At 42.9% G+C, this 21663-nt stretch overlaps 1 protein-coding gene across 1 annotated transcript in view; it reads right to left on the bottom strand.

The window, feature by feature from the left end:
- Positions 1-1471: 1471 nt before the first annotated feature.
- SPATA48 (spermatogenesis associated 48) overlaps positions 1472-21663 on the bottom strand; it is a 66208-nt gene continuing 46016 nt past the window's right edge. Inside the window, exons 6-9 of the mRNA XM_050785554.1 lie at positions 21601-21642; positions 20117-20224; positions 9863-9970; positions 1472-2482 (exon numbers count right to left, since the gene is read on the bottom strand). Coding sequence (XP_050641511.1) covers positions 2359-2482; positions 9863-9970; positions 20117-20224; positions 21601-21642 — 382 coding nt within the window. The 3' untranslated portion in view covers positions 1472-2358. The remainder of the gene's footprint in view (positions 2483-9862; positions 9971-20116; positions 20225-21600; positions 21643-21663) is intronic.

The following is a 21663-nucleotide window of genomic DNA, read 5'->3' as shown; positions in this document are numbered from 1 at the left end:
CTGTTTTGTAGAGAAGAGGTCTCACCATGTTGCCTAGTCTGATCTTGGACTCCTGGGCTAAAGCAATCCTCCCGCTTTGGCCTCCCAAAATGCTGGGATTACAGGTGTGAGCCACTGCCTGGTAGCATGCATTTTCTGTCTCAGGTGAACTGTATAATTTATAACATCTTTCACCTAAATGCTATAGAAAATGCCACAGTTCTCTGTATTTGGGTCATCTCTGGGGATAACTGAAAGCTGAGAGGGTGACTTTATAGAGAAGATGGTGCCTGGAGGGTAGGGAGTGAGAGGCAAGTTGTTAGTCCGAGGAAGCACAGTTGTGATGGCTCCTGGTGAAAGAAATCATGCAAGACCACAATTCAGAATCTGAAGAGCTGATGCATATCCCTGAGACTATCTCCCATGGCTTTTGTGACTTTTAGTTGTAATGTTGACCACAGAAGCCCAAATACTACAACTTACACCCACAGGTCAGGGTCAGGAACACTGGTAATTCTATGTTCTTCCTTGTTGTGACTGACCTTGGATTCTAGGTCTGTGGTGAGCAGTATTTGCATTTTATCATCACAAGTGAGAAGTCTGAACAAGTTAGAGTGCAAATGAAGAGTCACCATCTCTCTTTTTCTGAATGAGGTCCAGGGATGCTACAGACAAAGCCAACATCCTTCTAGAAGCAGCATTTGGGTGTTCAAGTGCTCTGACAGGTGTCTAGGTATCTGCACTGTAGAGAATGAAAAAGTTATCTTAGCCTGGAAAATGCTAAGATCCAGTATTACTGAAGCCCTGTCCAGGCCCTGAGTGATGAAGAGGTGTCTCAGATTTTGAGCACCACCACCCCCTGACAAAGTGGGCTGCCAGGGATGTTTACTGCAAAATGTAATCTCAGGTACCTACGCTAATCTGCTTCCTGAAGGAGGATAACACTGCCCCATTTGTGTTTTGCTGAGAACGTTTCAGACTTGAAGATTTTTATTTGGGTCTGTTTTTTTTGTTTTTGTTTTTTTTTTCCAATTTACTCTTTCTAAAAATAATTAAACTACAAGATTGGGTTCAGGGGGTGCCATTCCTTTTGCATGCAGGGACGTCCGCCCTCAGGATGGATGGCTGTTGCCCTTCCTCTTTCATCCTGGTAGAATACTCACCATCCAAGTCTGTGTTGTTGTTCGTTGAGGCAATACATGATTCCATCACAAAGGTAGCTGACTTCTCCCTTTCTGTGGGAAAATCAAGAACAAACTACCCCCGAAAGCATTTACACATTTACTTGGAGTTCTGAGGTATAACTATCTTGATCTGAATTTCTTAGAAGAAGTCAGATAGAAACCCTGAGACACTTCAGAAAAGTCTAGAAACACAGGGAGGGTTTTTTTTCTGTTTCTTTGTTTTTATAATTCATTGAAGGTTATCCAATCTGCTGAAAAAATGGAAGAGTAGGAGAGATATAATATTTAAATTTAGAAAATCTCGGTTCTAGTTATAACTCTACTAATTACTAGTTGTGTGACCTTAAATACTTCACTTTTCTTGGCCTTAGTCTATTTTATTCATAAAATGCAAGATATTTGTAAAATGCCTGCTACGAGAATTTATTACGAGGTTGCAGGATCAAATGAGCTAAGGTTTTCAAAAGTACTTTGTAAACTCCAACAGGCTTTGTGTATGTGTATGTGTGTATGCAAATACTATGTAAATATACTTTAGGTGTATATTCCGAAGACCAGAGGGCTCCCCCTCAGCCCACATGCACCCCTGAGAGATTCTGCGAGCTGGTGCTCTCTTTGGTCAAGGCCGGGTCAGGCCACACTCTAACCCAAAGTGGTCCTGACTTAGACCTCAGGACCCTCATGGGGCCTGGGGAACGCTTCTCTCTGAAGGAAACACTGGAGCAGGCCAAGAGAGGGTAGATGTTGTCCCCTTGTGTGATGTCCCCTGCGAGAAAAGAAGAACGCACTTTCTCAGCTCAGTGTTCCCACTGACAGCATATGGATTTTTGACTTTGAGATTCTAAAATCTATGGTCTGCTTTCTGCTGTAGAATCCCTGCACTGAAGTGGTCCGATGTGAAACCTCTAGTTAGACCCAATAATCCAACCCTAAAGAGGAATCTTCTGCAATACAGTCCCTGTTCCCCTGCTGCCGGCGGCTTCGGAGACTGAGCCGCGGCTGGCCGGCGCCCCGGGTCCAGCTGAGCGCTGCCTACCGGAGGAGAGAGGCGGGGCTGGGCAGGGATGCGCAAGCCAGCGGAGAAGAGCACGGACTCCACCACACTGCGCAGCCGGGAGAAGCCGCCTTTATTTCCCACCTCCGCACAGGCCTTCCCCAGGCAGAAGCCTGGACAGCCGGCGCCGGGCAGCCTCCTCTAGTAGTCTATGGTTTCTTTGTCCTTCTTGTTGAAGGGGTTGTAGGGTTTTACAGTTGTGACCAGTCGAGACAGGGGAGCCTGGTGACGGAAGAGGTCAACTGCCATTTCTTTCTGTAAGACGCTGAGGCAGCATGGGGAGAAAAGGAGGAAAATGAGACATAAAAGACATATAAAAACATACAACCTCATCCAACAAATGATACCCATGTGCGGGAAGGGGAAGAGAGCGCGCACTGCAGGCAGGGAGCGAGGATGACTCCTGCTGGGGAGCTCTCGGCTTCAGGGACTGCACCTCTGCGCTGCGCAGAGTTATGGTGGGTGCTAGGAATGGGGGTGATCTGCAGAAAGCCACCCAAGGAACCCGACCGCATCGTGTCTGGGGAGGGCCCAGGGCACGCAGGCGAGAGCTCTCCGGGCTGGGCGGCCGTGGGAATTAAAAGGAGTGTCCTCCGAAGAGGAGTGAGAGGTGGACAGACAAGGCACAGGGAAGCCAGGACAAGACATGGGGCGGGCAGACCTCGCTCAGAGGGTAAGAGGGAACATACTTGCGTCACTCAGAGGCCTGGAGAAGACATGGGTGACATGGGAGTAGGGAACCCGGGCCTCACCCAGTGGCCAAGAGGAAACATGGGTGGAGTGGGCCAGGGCCTCACCCAGAGGCCCCAAGAGAAGACATGGCTGGGTCACTCAGAGGCCAGGAGAAGACATGGGTGGGAGGGGCCCGGGCCTCACCCAGAGGCCAAGAGAAGACATGGGTGGGTCACCCAGAGACCTGGAGAAGACATGGGTTGGGAGACCTGGGCCACACCCAGAGGCTGGGAGAAGACATGGGTGGCAGGGACTCAGGCCTCACTCAGAGGCCAGGAGAAGACATGGCTGGGTCACCCAGAGACCAGGAAAAGACATGGGTGGGAGGGGCCTGGGCCTCCCGCAGAGGCTGCTGTTGAAGGGTGAGCAAGGCCTGGTGTACAGGACTTTACTGGCTCTGCCAGAGCATTTAAGCTGCCTGTTCCCAGAGGGGGCTCATGACTGGGCTTCATTTTACTTTGCTTGTATACCCAGTAGGAACAAATTTGCCCTATCAAGTTTGGTGTGATAACTAAAATAATGTTGTTTAAAAAAGCTTTGAAAATGTGGAATGCTTTGCAAGTGATGTTTTATCCCCTTGGGTTACTGGCATTCCCAAACTCCCTATTCTGCCTGGAGGTGGCTGTCCCAGTATCACAGGAGTTGGGCCAGCTATTATGAGCAATCCCACAAGCCCATGGCCTGAAGTAATTTTGCTGTGAATTTGCTGCTATTTGAATCACACACACAATGCAGTGCTTGTATTAGCAGTGAGTTACAATGCTGGCATGGGAGATTAAAAAATTAAAAATAATTAAAATTAACCTTCTATATAGCGACTCCGTCAAAAATGGCTTTGTTTTATGCTATGATCACCTTGAACTAATATTTTATTTTGCTTTATATATATAAATACACACATACACACACATATATATATTATATGTTGTGAGAAATGGCTGCAGAGGTGGGAAGGCAAGTTTCTGTGAAGGTTACATTCTGGTGGGAAGGTGTGGGCAAGAAACACTGGACTGTCCTGGAAAAAGGGAGCTGGAAAAATCATTTGTGCCTGTGTTCCCCTTGCTCATGACTTTGGAGATTGGTCACATCGCTTCTTCTCCACCTCCAATACACCCCATCTCCTCACTTCAAATCTCTTTCAACTGTCCCTTCCTCTCAGTTTACATTCCATCCCAATATTCATCCTGAGGCACTGTGGGGGCCCTATGTACTTTGCTCCAAATATGGTGTGGGAGTATATGGCCATGGACCCCTTTGTATCAACATTTGAGGCCCAAACAACTTAAAACCTCCAAACCACCAGTACAATTTTCTCGATTACAGAGATCCAGCCAAATGCACTGTTCCTTGTCTCTGCATCAAGAAGATTCAATGGCCTCTCTCTTGTCCCCCTTCCAGTGTACAGCCTGGCAGGCAGGAGCATGTCACTTGACTGCTGGTGTCAGAATCCAGAGCCAGGAGGTTCAGGTTCAGGAGAGAGTGGGCAGGAAGGAAGTGAAGGCAGGAGGCCCGGGAGATTAGCTGTTTGCTTTTTCAAGAAGTTTAGAGGTGAAAGGAACGAGAGGGGAGAACAGGGTGGCAGCTCACAGGGAAGCCACAGGAGACTTTGCTGGGGTTCTTCATAAACAACTGGCCAGCTGGGAGAGGCCAGCACAGCGGGGCAGAAGGGAGGAAGCAGGACTGATGGGAACACAGGACTCAGAGCTCAGAAATAATGATCAATATTTTAGAAAAGTAAGAGCATGTCTTCCTGGGGGAAAAGGGAGACAGCAGTGATGGAAATAGAGCCTGGCATGTGGAGAGGAAGAGGGGACACTAGCAGGGAAAATGAAAGGGTCACGTTGGGTGCCCCAGCAAGCAGGAAGCAAGGCCAGCTGAGAGGGGTGTGGGGAAGGGACTGGAAGCTCGTGTGGCACAGAGAGGTTTGAAGACAGCCACCACAGGAATGGCATTAGCTCTGAATAAGCGAGGAACCCATTGCAGAGGAGCAGTGAGAGTACAGTAGCAGCTAATATTCAGGAGTTCCCAGGGGATGCCCGTGTGAAGACGACTTCTTAGAAATAACAGGAAAAAATGCATCAGATCAAGCAGAAACAGTCAGAAGGAAGTTAGCTCACTACGTTCTCATGACACTCATCAGAGAGAGAGATCAAGGCTCATACTTTCACTGGAAAGTTTTAGAAAAATAAATTATTGTGTTAAATAAAATCAGAGTGATACTTTTTGATGTGAAGAGCCTGGAAGGCCCAATTTTCTGACCACAAGGGCCAGGCCTTCCTGCTAGAGGGCACTGTCCTTATGAAAGCACGGTGAGTTTTTACACGTTTTAATTCCCTCCTGCCCCTCTGCACTGTGCTTTTTCGTGCCAGAAAAAGCCACCACTTGCCAGGAGCTGCTGTTAGGGCAGAAGGCAGAGGTGCAGGCCTTGACACCTGGGCCCAGCACAAGCCATCACTTAGTTGTGGGTGACACTTTGGTTAGTGTCACTTTCTCTAGCGTGTTATCTGCACCCTAAGAATGAGAATCCCAGAGACGCTGCCTCAGAGGGCGCTGGGTTCCCATTCGGGCCATGGATGACAGCTGTATGTGCACTATGTGTGTATATTGAGGGCCATGGATGGCAGCCATATGTGCAGTATGTGTGTATTGAGGGGGATTGCGAGGACCCCCAAGAGTCAGCTATGGCCCTGAATCTGAATGTGAAAGTCTGGCTGAAAGATACAAGTTATATTCTCTGGGAGTAACAGTAAGGGACAGTTTTTCATTTAGAAATAGAGATTTATCTGAAAGATAATAGGAACCTTTTATCACACATTGGATGGCTTGATTATGCGTTGTGTAGATGTGTTAGAACAATAAGAGATCTGGGTGGGGTCTGAGATTTGGGGGTGAGAAGATGGATTGTTAAGAAAAAAAGAAAAGGGATTAGCAGTGTTTATATCTGCACTGACAAAGAATCTCTGGATCGGATCCCTCCTAAATCATGAACCAGCCACAAGGTTTCATCCCAGCTCTCTTTGGACGGTGAGTCTAAATGATCAATATAAGGATGTATTTAATTTTGACATTGTTTTATGTCCCTCACATGAAGTAAATATATATTGCTTGTCTAAATGTCTACCAGCTTTGCCTTTGGAAATGGATTTGTAACATTTCAAAATATGCCTTGACATTGGCCTTGGCAATGATTTCTTGTGTATCACACCCAAAGCTTGGGCTGCAAAAACAAAAATAAGTAAATATGACTATGTCAGACTAACACACTTCTGTGCAGCAAGGGAAACAATCAGCAAGATGAAAAAGCAGCCTACATACTGGGAGAAAATATTTGGGAACCATATATTTGATAAGGGGTTAATATCCAAAATTTATAAAGAACTCATACAACTCAATACATATAACCCAATTTAAAACAATTTAAAACCCAATTTAAAAAATGGGCAAAGGACCTGAACAGACATGTCTCCAAAGATAACAAAAATGGTGAGCCGGTATATGAGAGAGTGCTTAACATTGCTCCTCAGGGAAATACAAACCACAGTGAGATATCACCTCACACCGATTAGAATGGCTGCCATCAAAAAGACAAGAGATAATAAGTGTTGATGGGAGTGTAGAGAAATGATAGACTGTTGATGGGAATGTAGGTTGGTGCAGCCATTATGGAAACAGTATGGGGTTTCCCAAAGAAATTAAACATAAAAATAACGTATTCCTTCTCTGGAGATATACTCAAAGGAAGTGAAATTACCACCTCATAAAGATATCTGCACTCCTGTGTTCATTGCATCATATTCACAATAGCCAAGATATGGACACAACCTAGGTGTCTGTTGACAGATGAATGGATAAAGAAAGTGGAATATTATTCAGCCTTAAAAAGGAGGAGATCCTGCCATTTGCACTACACGGATGGACCGGGAAGTCATTTTGCTAATAGACACAGAAGGAAACATGTTGCATAGTCTCACTTATTTGTGAAATCTAAAAAAGAAATAAAAAGTGAAATATACAGAGATAGTGAATAGAACAGTGGTTATGAGGGATTCGGTGGAGGGTGAGGCAAAAGGAGATGTAGGTCAAAGGATGCCAAGTAGCAGACACGCAGGAGGAACAAGCATGAGACATAAGATCCATCATGAGGACTATAGAGAGTCATAGTGTATCGTATTCAGGATTTTTGCTAACTGAGTAGATTATAGCTGCTCTGACCACAAGGGGAAGGGGAAAATGGGTAACTATGAAGATGACAGATATGTTCACTATAGTAACCATTTTACTATATACCCATATCTCATCGTAATATCATGTTGTTAGGATGATATACACGACAGAATTTATCTTTTTAAAATACAGGCAAATATTGAGACTGGGAAAAATGTGTCTTGAGAAAAAACCAAATGCAAGTTATTAGCCTAGAAAGCCATTGACCTCCTTTTAAAATGTTTCTCATCAGATGGCCTGGAGAGATGCTAGACAATTACCAATCCAGAAAGTGAGAGGCGTTGATAAAGCCTCCTGTTGGCAGGCACCTTAGAAAAGGCCACGCACACAGGGCTTGTGGGATGCATAGAATTGTCTATACACGGTGGCCTACAATGGGCTAGTCGGGGCCTGAGAGCTGCCCCCTATGGTGCCTTTACTGTGCCATGAGGAATGCTTGCTGCCCTCAATTACCTGGCACCAAGCCCCACTCCTTCAAGTCACTGCATGAGCCACTCCTCTGTGAAGTCTTCTTTAGTGCCCCCTCCCAGAGCTGCAGGCAGCTTGTGTGTGCCTCAGTTTCCTTATCTGTAAAATGGGGATAGTAACATTCCCTTCCTCACAGGATTCCTGGGACCGTGACATGAGTTAGCACCCACAAAGCACTCAGCTAACAGAAGTGATTATTAGTGTTAAGACATTTTTCGTCATCCTCTGCTGCAATTGTTTATTTCTCATTGCGAGATGGTGAGCTCCTTGCAAGCAGTTCTTGTGATTTATTGGAGCACAGTAAACATGCATTGACTCAATAAAAGGTCATGTGAATCCACCAGCAAATGGGTGAATGAATGAGAGGATGAGCAGCTGGGTGGACCAGGAGCCACAGCCCAAGAGGCCCATGCATGGCAGCTGCTCCCATTCACAACCATTGCCTTTCTGAAAGTTTAAGCAGCTGATCAGAGCAGGAGCTCGGGCTTGGTACCCATGGCCTGACAGTCACCTCCTCAAAAGCTCTCCCTGACCAGCAAGCTCAATAAGCCCCTTCTGAGGAACTCTCTCCTACATCAGTCTTTCTTCTTCATTTCACTAGCTAAAGTTATTATTTCATTTCTTCACATTTCTTCAGTTACTCGTGTGCTTCTTTACTGTCTATCTTTTGTACCAGAAAATAAGCTCCTGAAAGCCGGGACCTTGTCTGTTCATCCCTGTATCTTCAGTGTCTTGAACAGTACCTGGCCCAGAATTGATGCTCAATAAATATTTGATAAGGCCAGGCACAGTGGCTCATGCCTGTAATCCCAGCACTTTGGGAGGCTGAGGTGGGCGCATCACTTGAGGTCAGCAGTTCGAAACCAGCCTGGCCAACATGGGAAACCCTGTCTCTACCAAAAATACAACAATTAGCTGGGCGTGGTAGTGCATGCCTGTAATTCCAGCTACTTGGGAGACTGAGACATGAGAATCTCTTGAACCCAGGAGACAGAGGTTGTAGTGAACTGAGATAGCACCACTGCACTCCAGCCTGAACTACAGAGTACTCGGTCTCAAATAAATAAATAAATAAATAAATAAATAAATAAATAAATAAAATGTGTGATAAACAAATGACTCCTCTACCAAAAGAATGTAACCTAGGAGAACAAGCTCTCCTTTTGGAGGAGAACTGCCATCCCTCTAGTCTGCCTTCCGACTGTGCTAGCATATTCATCTGCACTGGGCCAGCCACTAGACATCATTCAGACTGTGTTTGCATTTTCCAAACCATTTGCAATGCCAGGAATTCCATCAGGTGCTTTCAAATTTGAGTTATAATAAATGAGTAACGATGTGCTCCTTCTCACTAGTAGCTTCAAATAAAGGAATCTTCAGTAACCTTGCATCTAACATCTCCTGTTTTCTGGGATTTTTTTTTTTTTTTTTTTTTGAGATGGAGTCTCACTCTGTTGCCCAGGCTGAAGTGCAGTGGCACTCTTGGCTGACAGCAACTGCCACCTCCTGGGTTCAAGTGATTCTCCTGCCTCAGCCTCCGAAATAACTGGAATTACAGGTGCCTACCACCACACCTGGCTAATTTTTGTATTTTTAGTAGAGACAAGATTTCACAATGTTAGTCAGGCTGGTCTCGAACTCCTGAACTCAAGTGATCTGCTCACCTCAGCCTCCCAAAGTGCTGGGATTACAGGCGTGGTGAGCCACCATGCCTGGCCACATCTCCTGCTTTCAGTCTGCAAAATGCAGGTTTAAAAATATATGTGACTTTCAACAGAATTTTGTCTTTTCTAAAAAATAAGGTGACTGTTACAAGAAGTAACTATCTGATGTATGTTCCATGTGTCTTCTGATGGTCATGCAGAAAGGTAATGTGTGTGCACAGCTGTGAGTCTAAGAAGCAAAGATGCCATTCCTCTAAAGTGCCTGAAATACCTTCATATGCCCCTTTTGGCCACATTCATAATAACATTAATCTACACCTGGTTTTCAGTGTAATTTTGGGTAAGATTCAAAAGGGAAACACATACAAGGCTTAATAAAGTTCCCCTCAGTAGGAAAACGGAAAATTATCTTTTTTCTGTTTCAGACTTGATGCCACATTTTTAAAAACAATGTAAATTTGCTTTTACTATTTAATTGTTCTTTAATGGAATAAACATAATTAGGATTTCCCCTCCTAATGTATCTGAGCAAATTGAGTAAGAGGCTTCATACTTACCGGTGCAGTTCTGAATCTGGTGATGGGGTTGTTGATGGAATATTAGAATTTGCTGGGTGGGTGGCTGTGAAATGAACCTTGCCGGTATATCCTGGAATATTTGCAGCACTAAAGTGAAGAGTTAAGAGAGGAGGAAGAGAGGAAATTAAAATGATGATTTGTGAAATTGTCATAGTAACTAGCACCCAAATATGAAAAATATAAAGAAAGATGCAGTCTAATTTTTTTTTTTTTCCTGTATAAGGTGTGGAACTTGGGCTGTCCAAAAAGGAAAGAGTGCAGGCTTGGGGCATGCTCATGCACAGGTACTTAGATAACAGCCCTACGCTGGGGTCAATAAAATGTGTTTCAAGTTCATGTTTTCGTAATATTTTAAATTTCCATGTCTTTTATAAACATGACTCACTGCTGACTCTGTTTCATAATGAAGGAAGATATCAGGTCCTCACAGAGCAGCAGACCTATATCCCATATATATTTCTGTAATGCAGACTCTAATATTAATGAATATGCACACTTACATTTACAACATTGTTACTTTTATCAAATATCTTTCTTATCACCATTAATGTACTGTACTACAAATTTCAGATGATTTCCTAAAATTGCCCATTGGAAACAAATGTACCCCAGCATTAATTCTACAACAGTCTGTTTAGTCGAACTCCACTGACTCTTCTGCTTCCCTGTTCTTTTCTCCACCAGGAACAGTGAGAGATAAAAGGAAAACACAAGCGTGAAGAAGCCGTTCTTCAGTGTGTGTAAAAGCTCTCTCTCTCCAGAAAGGGCAAACGAGTATTCAAGAGAAAGGTTTAAGTAGGTAGTTCAGAGGAAGGAATGTGAAGAATAACGAATATTCTTGCCATGATAGCACACAAGGTGGTTTACACAGATTATTTCCTAGGAGGTGGGTAAGGCTTATGGGACAGGCCCAGCGTGAAGCTCCGTCCTGTGTGCTGCAAGGAGTTGAGGAAAATAAGATTTAAATTGTATTTCAAAGTCCAAGAACACACCATTTGCAGATCATGGGGCTCTGTGTAACAGCCTACCATCTTTGCAGAGTCGTATCAAGGCCTTGGCCTCAGCTCACTGTGCTGGCTTCAGGAAGGAACGAGAAAGGCCACCATCATGAACTTGCCCCCAGTGAGGAAAGGGCCAGTGGGCAGCTTGCACATTTCACTCATCTCAGTGGCTTTCACTTGCCATCCTTGGGCCTTTCTCTGAGAGCAGGACATCCCTGTGGCATGGTTCCCTATTCAAATTGGCGCCCAGACAAAATGCGACACAGTAGCAACAAGAAACCTCTGTGGGTGGTGGAGGAATGGTTCTTCAATGGCTGCCTTGGTTATATCCATGACCTTCCCACACGACCAGTAAGCCAAACAAAGCCTTCTCCAGGAACCACTTATCTTAGGAGTAATTTTCAAAATTTGGAACTTATAGGAGTTGCTCCTGAAAGTATCAGGTGACAAGGCAGGCAGAAGAGAGGTTAGTGAAAGGGGTGTGTGCTTAAGGGTTGGGAGGAAGATTCAGACCCCAGTTCCCCATATCATCTCTGGGATCTGGACTAGACATAGTCTTTTGGAGCCTCCTAGCCTCAGCCTGACCCCAGGTAGTGATACCAACCAGAAGGACTTGGGTGAGGGAGAAGTGGAAACAATGAGAAGGGTTCACATAGCAATTTCTTGGTGCAATTGATTTGTGCAAATATCAATATGTTAGGGGGAAAATACGTATCAGGCAGGGAATTGCACTAATAAATCTCCTAATTCTCTTCCAGTTATGTAATTTATGACTCTGTTGGTGATGACTTACTGGCTTGCAGGTGATATAATCAAGGACACCCAGAGACTAACAAAGTGAAGGGAAATTACACCTATGGCAACAGCAGAATAAACAGTACAAAATAACCGATTTTGTGAGACTAGGTAAGTAAGGCAGCTAAAGACTGGGGGAAGCTCACTGCATCGAGAAGCAGGCTTCTGTGGCAAGTCTGACTCTGCCCCTTAACCAACTGTGAAGTTTTACTCCAGTGAAGAAAGCTCTCTGGGCTTCAGCTCAGTCAACTGCAGCATGAAGACAACAACACTAACTTCTTAGGGGCACTCTGGGGATTAGAGGAATTAAATGAATGTGAAAGCAGCTAGCAAATTGTTAGCACTTAATAGATGCTAAACTAATTTCAATTGAAATACAGTAATTTAAAGAAATAAAACATTTACAAAATAAGGGCCATGCACATGGAGATTGCAAAGTTTATCCAGTACAGACAGCTGAAAAGATGCTGAGACAGAGGTTTCCAATAGTGCTGCACACTGATATCTCAGGGGCATTTTTAAAGGTACCAATGCCTGGCTCCCACCCCCACAGTTTTTTTTTTTTTTTTTTTTTTTTTTGAGACGGAATCTTGCTCTGTTGCCCGGGCTGGAGAACAGCAGCACAATCTCGGCTCACTGCAACTTCCGCCTCCTAGATTCAAGTGATTCTCCTGCCTCACCCCCCTGACTAGCTGCTGTTATAGGCATGTGTCACCATGCCCAGCTAATTTTTGTATTTTTAGTAGAGATGGGGTTTCACCATGTTGGTCAGGCTGGTCTCGAACTCCTAACCTCGTGATCCGCCCGCCTCGGCCTCCCAAAGTGCTGGGATTACAGGTATGAGCCACCGTGCCTGGCCCAGCCCCACATTTTAATGTAACTAGTAAGTGGTGTGGCCTGAGCACTGGGACTTTTGACAGCTCTCCAGATGATTCTCCTGTGCTGCTAAATTCAGGAACCTCTGTTTTAGAGTCACACTGTCAAGCTTGCTGGAGGGACCTAGGTGAGTGAACTGAAGCTGCCGAATTCTAGGCAGTGCCCTGCAGGATTTCTTGGAATTTTGTTGGAAAAGTGCAGATGTAAGTTAGAGAGGTAACCCAGAATGAGGCAAAGTTATTCATGCATGCGTCTCTCTGTCAACCATTCATTAAAGCTTCCATGCATGTTACAAAGGAAATCCCCTCCATCTGTGTGAAAGGTTTTTTCCACTGCCTTTGAAAACACCTGCAGAATTAAAATGCCTCTAAAGTCATATCCTCCCATCAGAGCAGTTAATAAGTCAGAGGGATGGACACAGGCCATCTGTCAATCACATGAAGGGCTTGATAAAAAACATTGCACAGCCTCTGTGCCTCTGTGGCATGCAGGTTATTGATGCTAAATGGTATCATATGTTACATTGTCTTAATGCTGTTAGATTACATCATATTTCATAATAACATATCATGAAAGGTAGACTGATTAGCTGCTCAGGCTTGAGAATGAATTCACTTGCATAATAAACTGCCAAATACTTGAAAACGAAAGTCCTCACCCACACTACTTCTAAATCTATTCCATTTAACCCTGGCACATATGGCCATAGCAAGGGGAATTTTGCCATCTTAAGTGCAATACGGTGACCTTATATTAAGAGGAGAATACTCTCTGGGGGACACTTTAGACTGCTGCTGATAGGAGATGTTATTTTTCAGCTGGAGGGAACAAAGCTATTAAAGATACTGAAACATACAAGCTGAGAAATGGATTTCCAGATTAGTCGCATGTTCAAAGAATTCCACTCCCCATTTCAGGAAAAGAAGGAAAAGAAGGAAAAGAATTCCACTCCCCATTTCAGAAAGAAGCAGAGACCCACTTAAAAATAAGAAGTCTTCATTTTTACCTTTGCTCCACAGCTTCCAGTCCTTTAAACACCTTATTTTGTACTCCCTAGTTCCAAATAAACCAGGATTTTGTTCACTAATTGGTACATTTGGATTGTATCAAATTGTATCAAATGTATCAATGTTCACTAATTGATACATATTATTGCCCAAGTCTACAAGGAATTGGTTCTCAACAAAGCATGATAAAATAGAAATTAAGTAATTTAAGAAAATCAAGAAGTTTAGTAACTCAGAAGAAGGGAGTACAGATGGTATGTAAGTTAAATATGAGACAGGAAAAATGTGGAGAAAACCATGTTATATGTAGAATATAGTAGTGTATATGTGCATAAAATTTAGGCATGCATACAAATTCTCACTCTACACTGTAAACATGACTAATAGTCATTGAGTATGTTCTGTGTTCCAGGTACCCTTTTAAATGCTTGATGTAAGTTGACTACACAATAATCTTGTGCCATAGGTCCTATGATCCTGCCCATTTTATAGATGGAGAAACTGAGGAAGAGAAAGTCTAAGTAACATGGCCAGCACCAACCAAGCTGGCAAGTGGCAGAACTGGACCTCAGTGTGATTGAACTGAATGGGAAGGGCCATTGGCATTACTCCCAGCTCAGCCAGGAAAGCCTTGTTAGCTCACGGCGGGCTGCATTTATACAGGGTGGGGTGTAAGTGCAGGTTCAAATCAATGTGACAGTCTTTTATTTAGAGCCATTCTATATCAGGTACAGTTCTAGACAGATATCAAGCTGATTTAGCTCCCAACAGCTTTCACACTAATACTTTTAATTTAAAAAATGCACATTTAAATGTTTAAAGATCCCAAGTGGACAAAGACCGTGGATACGACATAAGGGAGGGGAGTGTGAGACAGACACATTTAATTTCCAGGGCTGCCCTGACCAGCTGTGTGAACTTAGACCTCAACTGAAGTTTTCTCAGGCATCTCACCTATGATTGGCCATCAGTCAGGGTAGCTGCACTCCCTTGGAGGGTGCTGGGGACAATGTGATACAAGTAAAGGCCTGGCACAGTGTCCAGCGTGCAGCAGGTGCAGACCCATGTGAGAGGAGCAGCAGGAGATGGATGGGAGTTAGGGTGGGCAAGGGGAGCACAAAGTGGGAGAGGGAGGAAGAGTAGTAAAGTCCAGGCTTGGACGTTAGGGAGGGTCAGCCTAGAGGGCTGGGAGAAGGGAAGGACTACGGAGAACTGTAAAGGGGATGCAGCTGGAGAGGAAAAGACAGGAGTCCATTGTGAGTTGGGCTTTTGTCTGATTTTATTGTTCAATGACAAATGCAAGTAAAACTGGAATCATTTTGCAATGACTTTTGGTCACTGGATTGCATTTTTCTGAATATCATAAGATGTCGTGGCCACAAGATGTATTTTAGGAATTACAGGTTTATTGATTATTCTCTTCATCTAGTGGGTATAGTCTTTCCTCCTGTTTTCTTGGGATCTTCAATTCTTCCATTTAGAAGGGAATGTAGAAACAGTATAACTCAAAGCTTTTATATTATAACTGAGGCTGGAGCTCCAAGAACCCGTTATTTGCCAAAGGCAGAAGCCACGTTTAATGTGAGTTAAGGCAAGAGCTTGCCCTGGGGATTAAGAGGTCAGTTCTCTGGACTTTTTACCACTCATGAAATGAGTGACCTTGCCTCTTTATGTCATTTCCTCTGGCCTCAGCCTCCTCATCTGCAAAATGGGGATAGAACTGCACCTTCACCTCTGGCCTCATCACATTATTTGAAAAACAAATGAGGGAGTGTGTGAAAGTAGTCTGAAAAGGCAGAAGTGTTGGGCTGATCTAAGGAACTACTATTCATAGAGTTATTCTTTAACCTGGGTTGTGGTAAGGTTTTTTTGTTAAGCTGCAACACAGTCCAGTGGCTGACAGGGAAGCCCCCTTTTGGATGGGAGACATTTGTCAGCGGCTGCCTGGGGGTCCATGTTGGACAATTCCTCTTTATTTGCAAATGCTTCCTCAGATATCATTGAGGTCAAAAAGCACAGTAAATGTGAAACCTTGTAACGTCCTGAGATAAAAGATTATAACTTAGTGGAGGATGGTACCTCAGAGGCAGCTGCCTAGTTTGGAAAAACAAGCAAATGGTGACTGCAAGTGCTGGGTTTGGGGTCAGAAGGCATGGGCTGTGCTGCTCTGTTAGCTGGGCCTGCACCTCACCTGTGCTGAGCCTGTTTATTCTTTGGAAACACAAGGGAGAGATGCATATATGTTAGATCCCAGAGCTCTCTTCCATATATGTAAGATATATATACACACACATACACACACACACATACACACACACACACACACACACACACACATATATATATCTACAATAGAGTCCATTACCAAAGAAAAAGCACCCCAACACCTCTTTCCATATCCTTGGGAAAGGACACAGATCTGCCATTACAGATCATTCAGTTATCATGTTCCTTGTACTGATGACTCATGACTGCAAAGCACTGAAGGTATATGGCACTGTAAAATGGTTACTAAAATGGACTGAGCTTCTCTTCAGACTTGTTCACTGAGCCCTTGCAAAGAATATGGATCTTATATTGAAGAGGATAAAAACATCAGATTTGAAAAACAGGATTCTTTTTTCTCTTTTTTTGAGACAGGGTCTCTGTCACCCAGGCTGGAGTGCAGTGGCGTGATCTCAGCTCACTGCAACCTTCGTCTCCCAGGCTCAAGCGATTCTCCTGCCTCAGCGTCCCTAGCAGCTGAGATGACAGATGCTCAGCACCAAGCCTCGCAAATTTTTTTGTTTTTTAGTAGAGATGGGGTTTCACCATGTTGGCCAGGCTGATCTCCAACTCCTGACCTCAGGTGATCCACCCGCCTTGGCTTCCCAAAGTGCTGGGATTACAGGTGTGAGCCACTGCGCCCGGCGTGATTAAACAGGATTCTTATCTCAGTCTTACCTTAACTTTCTGCTTGACACAGATTATAAGTGGGGATGAATTTGTATCAGTTAAAAAAAATTCCTGAACACTACCCAGATCCAGTCAACAGTACATGTTTGTTGAAGAAACAAAGAAAATTGTTTAGCTATACTGAACTTCAATAATTTTTGTTGAACCCAATGACTGTTTTGGATTCTTTCTATTTCCTAAATTAGTCTCAAGTTATAAGTTAGGAACTGCAGTAGAAACCGTAGAAACCGCATTAATATTTCGAGTTCCTGAACTCTAAATGTCATTTAATAACTGCGCATGCCTACCAAATTCGAAAATAATTTTAACAAGAAAACTCAGGCAACAATTTCATTTTTAGTGGTTTGTTCTAAAAGAATGCATGGATAAGTGTACAACATATATGTAGAGGCTGCTTTTGCTATATTCTTTACAACAAGAAAAGTAGTCAGGGCTTGGGCTACATAAACTTGTTATAGACTTGGTGGGATACATCTAGCCATTAAAAAGATTTTAATATGGAAAAATATTTAGTGCATATTTCAATCTTACATACACACATACACTCCACCTATGCATGCACACGCGATACACTTGTACATATATGTTGCACACATTCATAAATGCATGAGGGGAAGAGTCTAAAAAGAAATCAAACTTTTAATATTGGAATTGAAAATGAAAGGTATTTTACTTTCTACCTTCAAAAATATCTGAATTATTTTCATAATGAACATTTTTGGAAAAAAGTGGAGCTTCAGTGTTAACATTAAAGGTGAGCATAAATACTGAGCATAATCACGGGCTCATCAAACCTCTGTAAATTCACATAACACTTCAAGAAAATGATAGCCATAAGTTTAAGAACGTTTTAAGAATGTTTACATATTCTGACCCCGGAATCCTTTTGGAGGAGTGTCACTTAAGTAAATAACTTCAAATCAAGAAAGAGTCATATAAAGAATATTTGGGGGCATGATTTACCATATCAAAAATGGAAACAATTTACATATGTAACCTAAGTGAATGAGGCAGTTACAGTACATCTACACAAACAGAAGCTATGATAAGCTCATAAAAACATGTACCCATAATTATGTGGTAATGTTATGGTGGTAAAAATGTTCTGTGTAATGTGATCATAGCTATATAAATATACATAAGCAAGATTAAAAGTGTGTATGACAGATGGAAATATGCCAACATGTTAATAATAGTTATATTTTGTGCAAGAGTTTGGTTATTTTGTTATTGTTATTAATATTTCTGTACTTTTTCTTTAATGATCAGATTCAGTTCTACAATAAAAATTAAAACTACTATTTTTAAGCTATTAGCACAATCACTACCAATATAAAAAACACAGAGCATGTCAGATGACTTAGTAACCATAAAACAAAATTAAATGATGAAGGAAATTTTTAAAACTTTTGCCCTGTAGGAAAATTGGTGATTCCAATGCTGAAACCACTTGAACTAGAGAGTAAATGGCCTTGACCCTTGCCTGAAATATGGCTTTTGGGCTGGGTGTGGTGGCTGACACCTTTATCCCAGCACTTTGGGAGGCCAAGGCAGGTGGATCACTTGAGGTCAGGAGTTCGAGACCAGCCTGACCAACATGGCGAAACCCCCATCTCTACTAAAATTACAAAAAAATTAACCAGGCATGGTGCTGTGCACCTGTAATTCCTGTTACTCAGGAGGCTGATGCAGGAGAATCACTTGAACCCGGGAGGCAAAGATTGCAGTGAGCCGAGATCACACTACTGCACTTCAGTTTGGGTGACAGAGTGAGACTCTGTCTCAAAAAAAAAAAAAAAAAAAAAAAAAAAAAAAACAGAAAACAAAAAAAAAACAAAAAGGCTTTCACTAAAAAGGCAAGGGTATAGCAGGGCTTCCCAGCCATGATTAAGTGCCACCAATCATTTAAAAAACCCCTAAAAATACCATAAAGCCATTTCTCTTCAAGAAACTTTAAGATGAAAAAATTCAAGAGGAGACATACTTGCGTTTGAATAGGATGGTTCTCTATTCCTTACTTGGCACAAAGTAAGCTCATGTACTCGTATGCAAATGACATCATATTGTTTGTATTCTCCTGTACTTTGCTTTTTAGCTCAAGCAGTATTGTGGAAACTACATAATAATTTGTTTAGAGATTCATATGTATGTATCAAAACTAGAAAGAAAACTAAGCAAAAGAAAGGCATAAAGTCTAACGAGTTTAACTTCTGAGCTGGGGAAGCAGAAGCATGGGCAATGAAATTGGGGCTACACACATGGTTGAAAACATTTGAGTACGATTCTGTGTGTTACTAGGTGGGGGATAGACAGGTGTTTACTTATGTTATTTGATATGTCATATGTGACACTATATCTTTCTGTGTCTGTCAATATTTTATAAATAAAAATGAAAAGCATTTCTTTGTGTTAACAGGTTAAGATTCCGTTAAAAATTGACAGCGAATCAAAAGAAGAAACTTTGCAACCTTGGAGGCCCTCTAGTGCCCAAATCAGATAAGTACAATTAATGTCTTCAATTCTTTTCTATGATTCTCTCAAAATATCATTTGCTTAAAAACAGAAATTAACAGCAAGATGAGGTAGGAATGCTATACGCCCAATTTATTGAAGTTAAGTGGTTCATTTTTACGTCAGATCTTTAAAATGCTGCCATACTGCTCTTCACTCTCTTTGAAGAAATGACCCCAAAGAATGTTTTGATTCTTTAGCAAGAATGTTTCATAAAACATTTCAAAATTTAGATGTACGTATCAAAGAAGAAACAGTCCTAAATTGTTGTGCCCGAAGAATATTTTAAATTGGCTTTCTTCCTATATCCTTCCTTTAGATTTTTAGAATTATTATGTGTAATAGCAATGATTTCCTTGCAGAATGTACGGAAGAATCCAGCCCACTGACTCCTTCCTCAGGACGAAGCACGGCACGACAGCCTTCAATTTCCTATGTGTAAAAGTGATTCCTCTCGGCCGGGCGCAGTGGTTCATGCCTGTAATCCCAGCACTTTGGGAGGCCGAGGTGGGCGGATCACGAGGTCAGGAGATTGAGACCATCCTGGCTAACACGGTGAAACCCCGTCTCTACTAAAAATACAAAAAATTAGCCGGGTGTGGTGGTGGGCGCCTGTAGTCCCAGCTGCTCAGGAGGCTGAGGCAGAAGAATGACGTGAACCCGGGAGGCGGAGCTTGCAGTGAGCGGAGATTGCGCCACTGCACTCCAGAGCCTGGGCGACAGAGCGAGACTCCGTCTCAAAAAAAAAGTGATTCCTCTCTGTTAGTGATCAGCCGTTTCTCAGATACTTTACAAACATTAGTGATCCCTCCACGATCACCTCGCTTGGTGGCATTTTTTTTCTCACAAGTTTCGGATGAAGAAACTGAAGTCACAGAGATGAAGTGACTTGCTCAAGGGCCCCAAGTGAGTCAATCTCCAAAATCTCCTTTGTGACAAACCACATTTCTTTTAGGAAGCAGGTATCTTTCTTCTTCAGCTATGTTCAATAAAAAGCCACGTTTAAATTCCTTCATTTATAGTAAAGTCCATCATCATATTTCATTCTCAGTAATAAAACATGGGAAATAATCATGAATGGAACTCACCGACTTGTGTTTGTATAAAGAGGCTTAGAGCACCGCGGCTTGGCTAGCGATGCGATGTCTCCCAACGGGTTGTCAACATCATCAGCATTTGTAGACTGCACATGACCACTGTTAGAATGGAAAGGAAAGAAGGCATACGTTTCTTTATAAGAAACATAGAAGAAACCGTTGAACAGTATTCTAACTTCCAAAGGAAATTTATTTGCCAAAATAGATCAAAGGCTCAAAATGCAAAATGTAAAGCATAATGATAGAGCAATTTTCCTTAAAATATATAAAGATGATTTTCTCTTCCTCAGAATGAGCGGTGCCATGCTCCTTGATGTTAAGTTTGAGCCAGAGTGAGAGTAAGGGCTGTTTTGTGTTTCTGAACAAAGAAGCGGGCTGTTCCTGTAGCCCCAGCACAATTCCTTCTTTGGAGACTGGCTAGAGGTTGGGCAAGGAAGAGGCGGTATGCTGGAGATAATAAGGCTAAGGGTGGATGGAAACCCTCGCGGGTGCAGAGGGGCTTGGGCAACAAGCCACGTGCCCTTGGGCCTGAGAGAAAATTGAGAGGCCGAGTTAATGTCAATCAGAGAGAGTTTCAAGGACTTCTGGGGCCACTGGTAGAAATACCAGTCAACTGCAGAGCAGGAGAGGCCGAGTAATGGGAGGGGTTGGGCCAGGACTAAAGGTCCAGATCCCTCCTCCATATTCTTGGATCTACTTTGTTTCAAGGTTTTTCTTCCATTTAAAAACCAAGAAAAGACCCCAACTGGCAGATAATGTACTTTTTTGCCATCTATGGAAAGCCGGCATTAAATGTAGAAAATAAGAGGTGATATTTCCTGCACTTCACTGTTAACGAGCGCCTCATCCCTTCTGCAATTAAAACAATTTTCGTGATTCATAACACCCAATAGTGGTAGCATCCAAGGTATTTTATTTCAAAAGGTAACCTATTTGGAAAAACAAAAAAATACCACTCTTTCTTTCTCTCTCTCTCTCTTTCTTTCTTTCATCAAAACCAAACCTCAGATGGGACTTCTGACATTAAACAGGCACTGTGTGCCATGTAAACATTAGAAATGTGTTACAATGCATAAGTTGTCTTAAAAAGTGAATACAACATGAGTAAGCTGAAAGCAACTACAACCAAAATATAAATCTGATTTTTTTTTTTTTTTTTTTTGAGATGGAGTTTTGTTCTGTCACCCGGGCTGGAGTGCAGTGGCGCGATCTTGGCTCACTGCAAGCTCCGCCTCCCGGGTTCACACCGTTCTCCTGCCTCAGCCTCCTGAGCAGCTGGGACTACAGGCGCTCGCTACCACACCCGGCTAATTTTTCTGTATTTTTAGTAGAGACGGGGTTTCACCGTGTTAGCCAGGATGGTCTCGATCTCCTGAGCTCGTGATCCGCCTCCCAAAGTGCTGGGATTACAGGCGTGAGCCACTGCGCCTGGTCAAATCTAAAATTTTTTTACAAGACTGAGAAACATTACTTACGTGTAGAGAGGAATATATTTACTTCTAGAACTTGAACTCACACTTCAAAAAAAGAGAAGAGAG

Source organism: Macaca thibetana, chromosome 3 (genome assembly GCF_024542745.1).
Source record: "Macaca thibetana thibetana isolate TM-01 chromosome 3, ASM2454274v1, whole genome shotgun sequence".
NCBI classification, from domain to species: domain Eukaryota; kingdom Metazoa; phylum Chordata; class Mammalia; order Primates; family Cercopithecidae; genus Macaca; species Macaca thibetana.
Note: the sequence above shows the minus strand (reverse complement) of the source record. Positions and strands in the feature narration are given on the sequence as shown.